The sequence below is a fragment of the Pteropus medius genome, unplaced genomic scaffold (assembly GCF_902729225.1).
Source record: "Pteropus medius unplaced genomic scaffold, Ma_sr-lr_union100, whole genome shotgun sequence".
NCBI classification, from domain to species: Eukaryota; Metazoa; Chordata; class Mammalia; order Chiroptera; family Pteropodidae; genus Pteropus; species Pteropus medius.
In genome coordinates this window covers 6,063,233-6,080,762 of record NW_024354502.1, presented here as the reverse complement: position 1 = coordinate 6,080,762, position 17,530 = coordinate 6,063,233, and the positions used below count along the sequence as shown (strand labels likewise).

At 41.6% G+C, this 17,530-nt stretch overlaps 1 protein-coding gene across 1 annotated transcript in view; it reads right to left on the bottom strand.

Moving 5' to 3' along the window:
- Positions 1-17,530, bottom strand: part of SNTB1 (syntrophin beta 1) — a 201,729-nt gene that overhangs the window by 49,483 nt on the left and 134,716 nt on the right. Inside the window, exon 3 of the mRNA XM_039853702.1 lies at positions 15,105-15,312. Coding sequence (XP_039709636.1) covers positions 15,105-15,312 — 208 coding nt within the window. The remainder of the gene's footprint in view (positions 1-15,104; positions 15,313-17,530) is intronic.

Here is a 17,530-nt window from a genome sequence, read left to right as displayed (position 1 = left end):
CAGGACACCCTTTGTGTCTGTTTGTACCAGGGTAAAGTGGAGAATTACAATGGCGAGACCAATTTAGGAACCACAACGTTAAACGAATTCAAATGGGCTTCTTTATATCAGGACACCTTGGAGCCTTCAATGTCGGCAAAATATCAAAGGCAAAATGCGGCAGGTTTTTTTTCAAAGTCATTTGATCATAGACTCCATTTCTTCTTTTTCTCTTACATAACCCCATTTTAAAACTGCAGTCACAGAGTCTGGAAAGCAGCGTCTTGGCAAATAAATTCACAATAATAGCTTCCACTTATATGGGGCTCTGCAGTTTACAAAGTGCTTTCACATGCATCGTTACTACCATTTCCGGGGGGCGGGGTGGTGGCGGGGGAGATGCAGGATCTCAGAGACACGATCAGTGGTTCACCCAAGGAGAGAGAGCTCATACGAGCAGAGTGAGGATGGGAACTGAGTCCTGCGGGCTCGGGATCCAGTTTATCCGTGGCGCCATGCGGGACTCTCCCAGAGAACTTTAGAGCTTCGGGGAAACGGTGCGACATACTGCGAAGCCATTTATCCTTTTTTTGCCTCAGTTTCCTCATCCGTAAAATGAGGCGTTTGTAACAAATTTAAGAGAGGTGCCTTGTCCAAAGTCAAATAGCTCTCTTTAGTAGCATCACAGAGTTCACGGTCAACTTTCTTAACTTCTTAACCAGTTCGATCAATCTGCCCTGAACTAGGAGCCGGTAAAAGTGCTAGGCACTCCAGCTGCAGTAAAAAATCAGGCACACTCCCCTCTCTGGCATAGTACATCTCCCAGAATGGTTGATAGAAATTCTTGTGTGCAACTGTCTTTTGAAAAATTGCTTCCAAGGCCAGAGCAGCATGCCCTTTTGTGCCCTGGCTCTGGCCTTCCATCTCCTGAAAAAAACAAGGCACAAAAACAGACAGACAGTACAGCATTGCCTTGAAATGTCACCAAAGACATCATTGCCACTGCCACATGGCCATGTCCGAACGTCTTAAATCTACAGTTACTCCACAGCAGGGCTGGAACTCAGCTTTACTTTGGTAATAAAAGCTATTACCCGACTCTTCATACATTTCCACTTTCCTCCCTATTTCACAGCTCAAGAAGCATCGCTCCGATATGGAGGGATTTTTTTTATTTAAGAGGAGATATAAGACAGCATGTTTTTTCCACCTCACGATTACTTATTACCTCCCATAAGCTACAACATGGTAATTTTGCAACACAACTTTTAATGGCTCACGTCTGTTAAGACGCCAGTGCCCTGGGCTTCTCCTTGTCCTCCTCCCGACTCCATCTCGTTGTGTGTCTGGCACCAGACCTGCCAGAGCCTGGGTTAATATGTACTCATTAGCTGTACATTAGTATCAGACCGAGAATCAACACGATGGATCCAACATGTTGGAGCTTGGGTCAGAGTCTCAGCTGAGTCTCATCAAATGCAGAGGCCAGCAGCCTGGCATCGGCGCTCTAGCACACACAGAGCATGTTGTGCTCAAAGTGATCACTGGGGAAGATGACAAACATGGGGCCTCGTTAAAAACTGAGGGGAGAAAAAAATGTTCCTTTGCAGGACCCACGAGGCTTCACGGTTCTCGATTTGCCTTTCCGCTCACATGAAGAATTTATTGGGTTTATCACCAAAATAAAAGAAAGCTGAGCATTCGAGTGGCATTAACATATTTCCAGGAATCAAATAGTAGCATGCATCAGAGATCCAAGCAAAAGTTTTAAAGCATGTCTTGCTCAATCCAAATGTTATTTTTATCCTCCGAATCACATAAGCTGTTTTAAATCTAATGGAGGTAACACAATTGCTGCATACGTTTCCACTTCCTTCCTCCCCTCCTTGCTTCCTTCCTCCCTTCTTTTCTTCCCGCCCTGTTTCCTTCCTCCCTTCTGTCCTACCTGTTTTCTTCTTTCCTTCCTACCAATTTCTTCCTTAACTGAATTAGTAATAAATAGTCCTTCAAAAATGCCCCGGAATAGGGTCTCTCAAAGCATCCCCTGTAATGTATCATTTGGCACACGAATACTGCTCACCTACTTCCCATCTCCTGTTGGAGGACAACTAACCCTAGCAGAGGAGGAAACATTAAATTAAGAAAGAAAGGCTTCCATGGATCTCCAGGTTTGTCATGTTTCAACCTAATTATTTAATAGGACATTATGGGTAGGACCGTCATGCTGTTAACTAACAGTTTCCCTTTTCTTTAAGGGCGGAACAATCAGGTAAGAGACTACCAGCAGTTGGTGATTTTAGAGATGATTACCCAACCCACCATGGGTACTTAAAATTAGCTTGATTTTTGAAGGACCAGTTTGAAAAAAAAAAGAAAAAAACCCATGTTTAAAATTACATGGACAGGCAGTGCTCACATTTTCATAAAATCACTTAAAAATGAAAGGTCAAACTAATCATTCCAACACTGAGAATCAGCGTTCTTGTCAGCAGAATTCAAAGAGTAGCTTTTGTTCTCAATGATCGCACCTTTTTTGGCGAAATTCCAATGAGCACTTTGCATTCCCGATGGAGCCGGTGTTCTTCCCGAATGGGAACGTGGCTTGTGCAACGCAAGCAGCTGTCACCTCTAAACTGGGCACACAGCCTTGGGCACGGGCAGGTGCTCGCTCCTCAAGAGAACAGAACTCAGCTGTGCCCTGGTAGTTGCGTGGTGTAGAAGCTCTGAGTTCTCAGGAGTGTCAAAGGAAGTAATGAATAGGAAATCACTCTATAAAGCACTAAGCAAAGATTTAATGGTTGGTATGTGTCTCTCCAAAATTCATATGTTGAGAACCTGATGCCCAAAGCAGTGGTATTAGGAGGTGGGGCCTTCCGGAGGTGATTAGGTCATGAGGGCAGGGCCCACGTGAATGGAATCAGTACCCTTATAAAGGTGATTCCACAAAGATCCCTCTCCCTCCCACCATGTGAAGACAAGAAGAAGTCTGCTGTGCAGAAGAGAGCCCTTGCCTGAACATACAGGCACACTGACCTTGGACTTTCAGCCTCCAGAACTGTGAGAAATTCATTTCTGTTGTTTATAAGCTACCCAGTCTATGGTATTTTGTTCTAACAGCTCAGACCGATCAAGACAATTGTTTAATATAACTTGTGTAGTTCTTAGAATCGAGATATCAAGGAAGAAATTTTTTTGTAGGAGAGACACTGGAGTGTCCACTTCTAAAACTATTTCCATGCAATACATAAAGCTTTAGGCTATATTTCATAAAAAGCAATACGCTACAGTTCTCTAACTTTTTAAAAGAAAGACGGTCCTGGGCTTACAGATTTATATATACTGGGTAAAGAAAGAATTAATTTGTAAAACTCAATAGAACTAATTGTAAAGTAGAACCGAGCACCTAGCCCAGTGGTTAAGCACTCAAAAAATATTGAATTATGTTCCACTAAGGATTTACAGTATTCAGCTTCCTCATGCATTGTGGGTGTGGCGCCCCTGGTGGTCAACCTTAGTTAGCACAACAGCATGGCCAACCACACTCCCAGGCTCAAAACTTACCTCCAGGTGCCTAGCTCGGAGAGGCTAGAGCTATGGGTAGAGGAGTGGAGGATGCTGAGCGGAGCCAAGCAGGGTGAAAGTGAAACAGAGAGAACACACTTGGACCAGGGGGACGCCCAGGCGACTCTAGATTTTCATACATTGCTAAGAAATTGTCTTTGAAGGCAATTCCAAGGAAGAATTCTAAAAATGCAGCAGCGCAGCATCTGAGTGAAGGTAGAACTACCTGAGGGGGTTGCTGAGAAAGGCAGTACCACCTGAACATACATATTCGGTGCTCCGGCACCCAAGATAAATGTCTCCTTTTCAGGGAGGCCACACATTTTGCACCTTTAAGCCTTGGCTCATGCTGTTCCTGCTATTTGGTCATGCTATTCTTTCTCTACCTGATCTTTAAGATTCAACTTGGTACCTTTGTTACCTTCCTTAGTCAAGCCGATTCCTTCCTATGAGCTCTTACAGGATTTAATATAGAAATTACAGCATGCATGCTTCCGTATTTGGAATTCTTACTTTCCATGTCTGCTTTCCCCATTTGTTGGCGAGTTCCTTGAGAATGTCTTAGTATCTCCCACCCACCGCCTTGCCCATTATAACCGATTATCTAAAGTCACTTCCCTTACATTCGCATCGCTCGTTCCCTTCATACTACTTATCACTATCTATATTGTTTGTTTTCTTGTATATTATCCATCTCCCCTAATTTTGGCAGCACTAGTATCGGGACACATTTTGATTCAATCTTGGCTGTTTCATTCAGTCTTTGATGTTTGGCCTTCACGGGTTTAAGACAGTTGTTTTGTGCATGACCCTGAATACCAAGGACTGGCAGTCACTTGCTTTTGTTAAGGGCCAGTTCTGAAAGTGCGGGTTGACACAGTCCCAGAACAAGCTAAGATATATGCAATTAAATTGTACAATGTGTTCGCACACGCGCACGCACGCACGCACACAGACACAGGGCATTTTTGTGTTTTGAGCACTGTTAGGAGTTCTGGGTATACAAAAGTAAATGTTCATGTGAAGTTTTCATGAAACACAGACATGCCCACATGCTCCATCTTCACGATGGAATCCCCCGACGCATTTTTTTCCAATGCCTCACACAAGAATCCAATTTGGGCAATTAACATTTCTCTCCTTTTCACACCCACTAGTGGAGGTGTTAATAAGCAGAAAGCAGCAGCACAGGTAGACAGCCAACTGGCCAAAGGGACGTAGAGTCTAGGAAACTGCCACTAAGAAGCATCAGACAGATGAGAGTTCACACAAGACTTAGAAGGTCTGTTTGCAGAGCAGAGAATGAGAGAACGAGGACCGTGGACCGGGAGGCGGAGAAGCAGGAGAGTGGAGGAGAGGTAGATGCTCTGGAGCTACAGTCGAGTTGTTTGACAAAGAAGCGTGATCACGAGTATTGCCAGGGACATTTTAGAAGTCTTCCAGGACAGAAGGAAAATGTCGATGCTACTTAGGGCAAGAGGGACACTGGGCAGTGAGTCATCGTGATCAGAAACCAAATCTCCTCCTGTCTTCTTCCTCCTCCTGATGCTCCTCAAGGTTTCACTCTTTTGTTCTCTCTCCTCTTTTTCTTAGAGATCTCTTCCCCCCTTTGACTGTCTCTCTCAGGAAGGTACTCCCAATCTCTATCCCTACCTTTGATCTCACCAAAGTTCTGGGCCAGTAGTCACCTAAATTCCCCAGTGGTGAAATGGCAACGAAAAGATCACATATTTCATAATTCTGAATAGTTCTTACAACACCTCACATGGAGGTACACCCAGGTACAGTTGAATTATGCCCCGGACTAAAAATCACAGACATGTGAGTTTTAATCTCATACCATGATTATGGTCAAGTAACAAAATTGCCAATTCATACTCTATTTAATTTTTTCTGTATCTCTTGGCTCTAAAGCTCTCTAAGAATCTATGGTTCTTTAAGCTCATGCAATAAGTAAGGCATGAATCCAAGCTGTGTGCAACAGGCAACTGGAGTCTAGAGCCCACATTTTCTGACTTCCGATCTAGTGTTCTTTTCATTAAGAAGGATGATAAATTCACAGAAAATAAAGAACAGCCATTCAAAGACCATCACACCTGCATCTCACTCAAAATTGAGTGGCTTGACATTTTCAAGTAAGAAAATCCCCAAGTGACACCAAATTCATGGGCTGAGAGTTCTTATGTGAAAGGATGATTGTTTAGAACATAAAAATGAGGGTCAGGTGCAGACACCTGACCACTCTGAACACATAATATAAAATTGTAATTTATTCCCAGAGAAAATGTGTTGCAATGTCTACTGTCAGCACGAAATACTTGTGCTGGCTAGTCCACTGATTCACTCATTTGACATACATTGACCGCCAATATTTCTCAGACACTGCCTAGGCATTGGAGCCACAGACCTGAATAAGAAGTCACCTCTTCTCTGCAAGGTTACAATCTGCAGTGCAAAAACAGACCAAGGAATATTTTAGGGCCTCCCTCTGACTCGTTATGAAAGGCAAATGAGTAGGGGGTAGTTCTGAGGGTCCTGCTTGACCTCTGAGGCTCCATAAAGACCCCCAGTTTCATCTTGACACAGACTACATGTAAATATGATTATTAAATCAGATTCTAGAACTCAAGATACATCTATATTTCTACCCCTAATTCTAAATAAAATCAATATGAAGACCTTCAAATTTACTCACTTGACAAACCAGAGAACCAATTCAGCTTACAAGACCTGAAAATACCACCTTGAAGGAGTTTCGAAATAGAAAATGAAATGTGTTAATTTGCGTGGCATTTGCAATATTGCAACCTAGTCCTATTAGACGCAATAAAAAGCCCACATCAAAAATGTAAGGGTGCAAAGGGACTCTGAAAGTGGCATTTGGGAATTTCAAAGCATTAAAAAATAATTAGTCCAGGGTATGAGGGAGGGAGAAATGAGTAAATGCCAGAGTGAATTAATAAAGTTTGAATATAATTGTAAATAAAAGTAAACTTCTAAGTAGTGGCCGTAACCGTCAGCATGTTATGGAACTGGCTATTATCTTTATGCCACTTCATGGTCCCATGTACATCTGCTGGAATTTTTTCCCCCTCTTATGAACATACTGGCGATTTTAGTAGATACTGTTTGTCCTCTGCCAAAGTTCCCTTTATTGGTGCCTCCAACCCTCACCTGATTTGGATATTGACTGCTCACAGCTTAACCCTTCTCCTTCTCTAGAGAATTGCCCTTAGCTGATAGCGGTGGCTCACAGCCAGTGGCTGACTTACATGGGGGTACCAGCTCCTGACTTCCTTGGCGTAAGATGAGAGAGCTCTGTGCTGTCATTCATGCTTCCGAGCTCCCTGTGGGGTCGGGCTGAGGCTAGATTTTAGCCGATGCCACCTCTATGCTCAGTTTCCTCCCTGTCTGTGATGCTTCATTCACTTCCTTACAGGTTTCTTCCAAGAGTTGTTAAATTAATTAAACAAGCAGGCCATTAGACTGAGGTGGCTCTAATGCCTGGGGAGACTGTGAAAGCAAACCAAAATCCAAGCCTGGAATTGGTCTCAAGGTTATAAAGTTGAAACCTAGAGATAACCAGTCACTAACAGCCAACGAGGCTTGAAGCTATGCCAATCGATAATTTCCTTACTTTGCTTCTGCACTTTCTCTATATGAGTCTTTCCCAGAGCACCTGTCAGTCAAGTTCTTATAACCACTCCTAGGTCGGCGCTGCCCAAATGGAATCAATTTTTGCTCAAATGAACTTTTAAAAGTTTTAATATACCTCAGTTTATCTTTCAACAGAGCCTTCCATCAGTAAGCTCTCCCTAAGATTCTTCATCTCAGACTTGGCTTCTAAAAAAATTCTAACTTACGTTAATCAGAGTATTGAAAGGCTTAAAATTTCTATGCTGCCTTGACATCTTTGAGCTTCACAGGGGCCACAATGCCTACTGGTGAGCCCTCCCTGCTCTTATCTGTTAGACCTACCACCCGGTAGGTTTCCCACTCAGGTAGTTTCCTTTTCAGCTTAGCCAGCTGCACTCCACCTAGTCCTCAACCTTATGGGCTTTACTTCGCCGATAGCCTGCAAAATTATTCAAACAAGCCAATCACATCCTCCCATGGCAACCAGGGAGCAACTCACCCTCTTGTTAATACAAAGCCTGCCTCCCACAGCCCCTGCTGTTTCACGCTGCTCCCTATGGAACCAGACACAGGGAGCTTTCTATCCTGAACCCTGCAGTCTTCTCCCTAGAGATAGAATCAGGCCCATGTGAATTCGTGGGAACTGGCCCGCAAGAATGAAGTGTATGTGCCGCCATCTCTCCCCCACGGGCAGCTCTGACGTTTCCTTGGTGAGAACAACTCACATAACTAAACTGCCCTGTGAAGTCATGTAGCAAAGTGGGCATATTTCCATGCTTTCATTATAGCTCCCTCTGCAAACCCACTCACCCACCCGTCCGTTCCAATTTGAAATCTCTGATTTTTATTCAAGAGAATGGACGATGGCGGAAATCTGAATTATGTTCACATTGGTACATTTACTTTAAACACTTATAGTAAGAGGCCAAGAGGGAGATAACCAAGCTGCCGCCAGGTTTTCCTCAGTCTCGCTCCATCTCAGAGGTGACTCACTCGGGCCCTTGATGACCGCCTTTCAGAGCAACACAACACACCTATTAGCACTTAATTACATTAACAGTCTGTCTCCCAGCATAGCAAACAGTCTTGATTTGGGGATGATGCAAATCAAGTGGTTGGGGAGCCTGGACAGTGGTTCTATTTCCATTTATCAGATGGGAGCTCCCTCGGGTCAGAGACTATTTTCTCCCTGGAGGAAGTGATGGGGAATTCTCACTTAGGTGATTTTTAGGCAGATGGTGGAGCTGACATATGTATAGGCTCCAGAAATATCTTTCCATTAATTATACTGCCAAGATCTTGATTACAAGCATTCTGTTTTACTCAAGCCAAGGCTATTTTACATTTACACTTGAGATTTTTCTAATATAGGTGGGAAATGTCACTAGAGAATGAAATGACTGGGTTGGCTATATTTACCTAAAACTTTGGGGGATAAATAAATTGCCATTGTCGGATCTAAAATTAATGATGGTCTAGTGAATTATGTGAGAATATATAGGTAGATTTACAGATAGATATAGATATAGATAGATAGATAGATGAATGGATAGATGGATGTAGATGTATAAGATAGATGAGTGGATAGATAGAAATAGACAGAGATGGGGGGAAGGGGTGGAGAGAGAGACAGAATAGATAGATGAGCGAGAGAAAGAGAGATGGGGGAGGCAGTCCTGCCTACTGCTGGACAATTAGAATGATTGTGCAAGCTGAAACAACATCAAGTAGTCCTAATAATCAATTGGAAAAATTAATATTGTTCTATTGCCTTTGAAAGATTTTATTAGAACATGAAAAATTGTTTTACTCACTTATAAATGCATAGGGAAATGAAAAAGTAAAACTAATGTTTATAATTTAAAACATTAAAATGATTGAAAATTAACATGCTTTATTTCCTGTCAAAATAACTTTTCAAGAGTAGTTTGAACAGGGCTATTGCCTTGTCTTTATCATACAACTTTATGATACAGAGTGAGCATCTTTTCTAGGCCTTGGCAAGTTGTCATACTCCTTTCTAAGTCTGGATCAGCAAGCAACATTTTATACTTTGTATTTTCAATGATGTGAAATAGCTCTGAGAGTTCCTTTAATGGGAAGTTTTTTACTGGTGTCACTTCCTCTGGGGCATCTTTCTTCACTGCTACTCTCTTCGTCTACATTTATGAGTTTACCTTCACTAAGTTCTTCTGGCTGAATATCAAGAGTCTCTCAAATGGTATCGCTGTCAACATTCCTACGGTCAGCTGTTTCTTCTGTAAGTCTACTTGCACTGGATTTGAATTTCATTTCCAGAGTTATCACCTTTTGTTTTCTGGCACTTTCATCTTTCTTTGGACAGTTCCCCTTTTCTATTATCCATTCTTGCAGAATGTTTTATCGATTTACCACCAGGAAACAAAGAAGAAACACAACTACCCACTTTGCTGTCTGTGTGTGAACTGACTAACAGATACTCAGTGACCAACCACTGAGAGATTTTGAAAGGAGTGACGTGACTGGTCACTGATCAGGATGCACATCTGTGACTGACACAGTGATCTGTGGACTGAGGAGCTCGCAGCAAAGTTTCTACTCTATGACATTACTCATAGTTAATATACCGTGGTAACTAAAATTTGAACCATGTTGTTGAGAGACTGGTGTTATTAATTAAACCATGGAAATGTGCAAAACAAAGTGAAATTGTGTATGTGAGGTTTGCGTGTCATGCGTGTGTGCGTATGTTATAATCTAGTGTTCCCCTAACCTATCTTATCAAAGATGATTTCAGTCTTTGTAGGACTGTTCTTTGGGCTCCTGCAGCACGAAACCAGAGGAGGATTGCTGTGTGAACTATAAAGGGAGGCATCTAGCCAGAGAGGTTCAACTGATTGACGTAGTCGAGAACGGATGGGAAGGAGAAGATCTATTCTCTTTGATTTTTTTCTCTTAGTGTCATGGGAGGAAGGAAAGCAGTTGAAGATCAGAATGGATTCTGTGTAGATAGCAGAGTAAAGAAGATTTTAGTAAAAAGATTTGAAGATTTTTATCCTATGTGGATTTTGCCTGCTGTGGAGTGAATGCTTGTGTTTCCCCAAATTCATTTGTCGAAGCCCAAAATGTGATGGTACTTGGAGGTGGGATCTTTGAGAGGTAATGAGGTCATGTAGGTGGAGACTCCATGATGGGACTAGTGTCCTTACAAGAAGAGAGCTGGCCCTCTGTCTCCCTCTGCCATGTGAGACTCAACGAGAAGAGGGCTGTCTGTAAATCAGGAGAGGACCTCCGTCAGCACGCAACCATCCTGCTACCTTGATCTTAAACTCTGAGCCTCCATAACTGTAAGAAATAAACTACTGTTTATTTTTATGCCACCCAGTCTGTGCTACTTTGATATAGCAGCCAGAACTGATGAAGACACCCCTTATTTTCATAAAGGCAAGTAAAGGATTTTGAGTGTTTGGGGTATGTTTCTTAGTTATGAAACTGTGCTTTTGGTATGTGAATACTACTCTGACACTGCATTCCTAGGGGAGCTCATTCATAGGGACATATATTCCCTGGGTCCCTTTATTAACTCACCTTAGGTGAAAGCTTTGGGCTTGTATGTTCAAAAGAAGGGCTCACACTCTGGCTCTGCCATTTACTAGAGGAGTAATCTTAGAAAAGTTATTCATTCTCTTCAAGCTGACCTCATAAGAAAGAGATTATTTAAACATGTTGCCTGAAACAGACTAGGCACATCATAAATACTAATTACCAACTTTCCTTCCTCCAATAACATCCAAGAGAGGCACAGTGATATAAATGCTCCCATTCGAAAGAATCTGAAGTGGATCTGTGGAAAACTGAGACTTGAACTTGCATCTCAGAGCTTCCAATTAAGTTTTATTGTTTTGTCATTTTGTGTTTTGGTATTTTTAATCTGACAAGAAATAGTTTGCAAACTGAGATAACAAGGTGAAGCAAAGGCAAGGTCTGATGAACTAAGCACAAAACAATCCGACAGTTCTGCCATGTCCCTGTTTATTATTGATTTTCTGAGTAGCAAGAGAGTTACAACTTTGTTTTTCTCCTTTCTGAAACTGGACCTTTGAAAACACCTCAGTGATAACTGTAAAAAGATTAACTAAAGAATAATGATTAAAAAAAATGTGTTTGGGGCACGATGCATTTTATAATTCAGGGTAGGAATGGGCATTCATGGGCCCTTTTGAGACAGATTGCGGCCTGCAAGGAGTTAAAGATGTTGAGACTAATATGATCATGGGAAAGACTCTACCTTGTGCACCTGGCCCATCTACAGGTGAGGGTGCTCACAGGGGAAAGCAGCGCAGGACCTGTCACTATGGTGTAGTTAATAGAACAGGAAGTCAAGCTCTCCTTGGAATATGGCCCCAGTTCAAAGGCTGCTGGACCAGCACTGACTCTGACAGAGAATGACTACTAGAGTTTAAGGAAAGAATAAAATTGATTTCGGTGGATTCTTTTGGAAGTTAAATAACTTATGATATCACAGCCTCGTCGCACTCTCTGATTATTTCTGTATTAGAGTGTGACTTTAGATAAAACAACTTCCATCTCTGGGACTCAGATTCCTCATCTGTAGAAAGAAGAGGTTGGGTTAGAGCCACTTAGTGGAAGCCATTCTTCCAGTTCCCAGACCGTCTCACAGAGAAGAATAATATCAATAGAAAGTTCTCCTCCTGTGTAGAGAAGAGGTTTTAGGATTTGCACTGAACAGGATTTTAAAAGGGAAGTTGTTGTTTCATATTGTTTTAGTTTATGTAAATGCCAGTTCTAAAAACCTGAAATTAACTGTAATATGTACAAATCTTGTCCCAGAGCTACTGTTATTAATCCACAAAGTCAAACATTAACAGTATAGGAAAAGACAAAGGACATCAATTTAAGGTAAATTACAGTTGAATATATATAAGATCATACTTTATATCTTTCTAAATACCAAGCGAATTTGCTGATATTTGTGATAATATAAGAAAACCACAGTATTAAGGATTTGCCATTCATTGTAACATTTTGCTAAAAACCATTCATATGTCTCCACACTAGGATTCAGTATTAAATATTTATTCAAAAAAGATTCCTGTAGACTTGGTCTATGGTAATCTTTTTGAGAAGTTTTGAAGATGAAGGTAATAAAAGATATTCTTACTTCTAATAATTGTCCATGACACGTCATTATTGTTCTTATAGATACAATGCATAATACAATTTAAAGAAACATCTGTCACGATTATCTGAAATTACATCAAAAAACAACAATATTCTAAAAACGGGAAGAGCTTTTTGTACACCTTTATTATTTCTCCTAATAACACGTCTACTGGTTAATTTGGGATAAACAAAAGGCGTAAGCAGATAATTTATAAGTGAGAAAATGGAACCTTCGGAAAAATTTTCAAAATCACTGATAATGATCCAATACTATTTTTCAACTATCCAAACCAAATGATAATGACTTTAAATGTAATTTGTATTAAAAGAGATGAGAGAAAAGGACTTTCAAGAGTGGAGACCATCTCAGTTATCTGGAAGGTAGAGAGATGTGTGTGCTGAGCAGCCTCCCTCGGCCCCTCCAGATCCAGGTTCTATCCTTTTCCATTCTGCTCTGTGTCCTGGGAGGCTGACCCCAACAGAATGCCTCACTGGGGCCCCCTTGCCTCTGCTTCCAGTCACCCCAGCCAATGGGAGACACTAGGAGATGAGTGGGCAGGGCTTGTGTCTCCCTCCAAAGTGAACCCTCACCGCTCTTAGTGGGCAGCCCTTTTCTCAGCCACAAGTCTTGCTAGGTTTTACGAGTCCAGCTGCTGTCCTTAGCTCTGGAATGCTTCGTCTCTATTGGCTTCCCTTCCCTTGGTCACACCTTCTAAATTGTTCCTGCAATAAATCTTTTCCAATCATCCCTTCTGACTTTGCCATCTACCTCCTGCCAGGACCCTGAAATATGTGGCACATCTCCACGTCCACTCAGGACCTTAACCAAGTGAGCGCGTTTCTCATCGCAATCAATTCCTCTCCTTTTCCTTCTCTAGTGAACATCTGTTGCTTTTCCCTCCCCAGAATCCTGTTAGTCTTTTCCTTGTATAGCAGCCTAATTTTCCATGAGAGAACCCCTTCTCCTCATCTCTGAGTGCACATGGCTTGGATGAGGCTGATATCAGCCCCAACCCGGGGCTGAACATAGGATCTTAGTACAATTAGACTTAATCTTAGGACTTCTTTTGAAACTATGGGGGCAAAGAGACCTCTATTAATGGAAACAGCCAGCTGTGAGGAGAAATATAAGCCTGGAAAAGTCGGGTTAAGGAAGAGGGCTTGCCTGAGTATAAACCGACAGAGTGGGCACCGTACAAAAAGAGGAAGAGGCAGGTTCAAATATTGTTATTTGAACCCTCAGATGCCACCCTGCCTGAAGCTTAGCCTTGAACATTGTAGTTATCAGAAACTGTACATTCTCTTTTTTGTTCAGGCTGAACTGAGCAGCGCTTTCTTTCACTTGCAAATGGAAGATCCCTTACTAATAGGCCTTCTCCCAATAAAAACATATTTGGAGAGAGTAATAATTAGAGATGTTAAAGACTATGACTTCTAAAATGATATCATCTAGATTTGCAGTGCTGTCTTCATCAAAAACCCTGACACATGAGGTTATAAGAGGCACCTGTGGTTCGTGTTTATTATGATTTTGGAGCTACCACTACCTAGTGAATCAGCACATAGGCATTGCTCAAAGAAATTCTTGCTGATATTATTATTGCTATTATTTATAAATGTATAAATGTAGTCCTTTGAAATCTGTGAGACATGGGACAGTACCAAACCAAACAGCTCACTTTGTGTTGAACTTTGTGGCTGAGTCCCATGTATGAACTGGTACGAACAAAGAACAGTGGTGGAAAACAGCCAAAAGCTGTGTTCAAGCATTATTTTCAAGTGCCATTTGACTGCGCCTTCTCAGGTGACATGGTTCACTGGCAGGAATACTGTTACTGTGATGATTATTATTCCCATTTACCACCTATTAGAATGTGAGTCACTGAGAGGTCAGACTGTCCCTAAAGCCCAGTGTTCCTGAGCACTCAAGGTCAAGTTCAAGGGACAGCAATCAGGTGTAGGGACAATGGCAAAAACTCAATCCTTTGAAATGAAGAGAAAGGTTAACTCCCAGGAGATCACCGCAAAGTGCATTTTACTATCTTCAACGTATCACGTAGCTTGGGAAAAGAAATCAGAGTGACAGTGCTAACATGACCCCAGGCCCTTGCCACAGCGGCTGTCCTCCCTGAGAACACAGACTAAGTCTTTGCTCATATTTATACACCCCTCCCCACTCCAGCCTAGCACCATGCCTTGTACAAAATAGGTGCTCATCAATGACATTCAGGGTCTGCCAGCTTAAGAATAAGATAAAATATAAGACGATATATGAAAAGAATCAGCACATAGGCATTGCTCAAAGAAATTCTTGCTGATATTATTATTGCTCTTATTTATAAATGTATCTGCATTATTGATAAGCAGGTTCATCGAAACCCACACAAATCCTTTTAAGCAACAATTTCAACCTCTTTACCTCCCAAGGCATCAGCTCTGTTGTGAGTTTGAGTTAGTATTCCTAACCTTCATATGTAGATGTGAGAATAAATGTCCATCCACTCACTCATTCATCCATTCAACAAACAATTAGTGACCACCTGCTATTTGCCACATATTGGAATATATGTGAGGGAATCAAAGTTGATTAAGAAACAGCCCCTGTAAAATGCAAAGGCAAATCTGTTGGAGATGGACAAGAAATCCAAACAGACAGACTGTGAATGAGAGAATCAACCTACGGAATGAGAAAACGTCAGTGGATGCCACCAGTGCTGGTGAAACCCTGGGCGAAATGACTATGACATGGGGAACATTTTCCTTACCTTTTCTGCAAGCCAGCCAAGATGTCTGATCTCTCGGCTCCCAGCAATGCCTGTTTGCCCCAGCTGCTCTCTGACCTCGGCGATCACTTGGGACAGCAGGTCACTGACGTTGGAATGGATAGCACTGAACCAGGCCTGGGCAGTGGCTGAGTCCTTGCTCCTAAGGATCACTGTGTGCTTAGCATCTGGAGAGTGGACTTCGAGCTGCCTGGAGAAGCAGAGAGAAGGGTGAGAACGCTCCCTGGCCGATCCTGCTTCCTCAAGTCCCGGAACACAGAGGTGAATGAATTCTTTACTCTTATTTTTAGACTTTGTCAGTTTTGCATGGTTTACCTTAATGGTCTTGTCATTCATTCACTCATTCATTCACTCACTCATTCATTCATCCACAAATATTTATTGAGGGCCCAGACACTGGCTGGGGGGCATAGATATCCAATCACCGTGTCACTTGAATTAAGAATGTTTGGTTTTCCTGTTATTGAGCTGACTGGCTTATTTGTAGTATCGTATCAGGACTTCGAAACTGTGAACCGATATTAACTTTTACCTCTCAATCCACAGAGTATTTTAATAATATACTTATATCCTTACTGCTGCTGGCAAGAAGTAGATCAAAATATCTAGCCACATGCTTAATCCTATTGCTCATTGTTAATTGTGAATATTTTTGAATCAAAGATGGCCAGACTCTGCCTTCTTTAGGAACCCTGACTGTGGCACATTTTCTTACCACTTATCCTTGGACATCTGTAGTGAAGGAGCGAAACGGCCTAGAAAGGGTTAACTATGAGGAGACACACACACTGCGAGTGTTATGTTTAAAGCCAGCACCAAAACTTATGCCAGAGCTCCAACTGGACAATCAGAGATACAGAGTGAAGGATCTGAATACTGTAATTGAGGTAAAAAGAGGAAATTCTAGACAAATTTTTTTTTTACTTTAAAATTTTATTTCGAAGGACTTACAGGTTAACGCCACTTTGCAAAAATAGTACAGTGGTCTGTGGATACCTTTCACTCAGTTTTCCTAGATGATGGTTAGATTTTATATAACTATAGTGCAATATGAAAACCAGGGAACTGACATTGGCGCAGTGTAAGTGTATCGTTCTATGCCGTTGCACCACGTGTAGATGCTAGATGCATGTAACTGCCACTGCAGTCAGGGTACAGAACTGTTCCATCACCACGATGCTCTCCCTCTCTCTAGCGTTCATAGTCACGAGTGCTCCTCTCCTGATCGCCATCCCAAATCCCTGGCAACCATTAACCTGTTCTACACAACTGTAATTTTTTAGACAAATAATTTTTATTGTGGACAGAAAAAAATACATTTTATTCATTCATGTATACATGCCAGTAAATGGTAATTTATTCATTCATGTTTGCGTGAGAAAGATATAGGGATGAGGAAATTCAACGCTGAATAAAATGATCCATTTATTAATTTCCTTTCATCTCTTAATAATTATGCTACCTTTCATTGAGTATTTACTATCTGCCTGGTAAAATGTTAAATCATCTTTAGGTTATTTTATATAATTTTCCTAACAGCCCTCTGACTGATATATTAATTCCATTTAACAAAAGGAAAAACTGAAATTTGGAGGGAGGCAAAGAGAAGTAATTCATGACAGGCCACACAGTTGGCGATACTGGGATTCAAACCCATGTTGGTTAGGCTCAAAAGCCCATGAATTAAATATTGTATTATGATGTCTCTCCTTAGACTGGACAGCTTCCAGCAGGAGAGCGCCATTGTCTTCTACAGCTGTTTAAAGTCATTGTCACCAGCAAACATGCCCCAAAGTGTCCTACTTCACTCCTGTGTTTCAAAATAACAATTCTGCAGATCACCTGACAACCAGAAATCCCAAGTAATCTGGCTTCATTTACATTTGAAACCAACTTTTCAGAGTGAGTGAAACTTCTTACCCATAAACTTAAACTATAGAAAAGGAATGATGTAGAAAGTGGAATGTATCTAGTGGAGTTTAAGCAATAATTAGCATCTTTTTATAAGAAATTTGCAAAACAAGCCTTCTCATGGAGACTCCAAAGGTTTTATGTGATGAGACAGGGAATTCGTTAGGTGACATTTGTCCTCATCCAGAAGAAAAAAATCTCGGGCTTCTTGGGCACCTCTCGAAGAAATCGGCGGTCAGCCTGGGGTGAGCTGGCCTTCCCTCCCGAAGTTCTTGCTCTTCAGTAAAGGTGCACAGCCAGAGACAGACCAGTATTCTCAGAAAGCATTAATGAGCTCGACTTGCTTTTCAAATTTCCTACCGATGTCTATTGTTCTAGGAATTTAAAACAGGTGAATATTTCTTTTATAATATTTTCTTTTGAAGATCTGGATTTGTTTTTAAAGAAGTGACAGCTTGGGAAGCAGCCACTCCCCAGGTATCTCACACACACACACA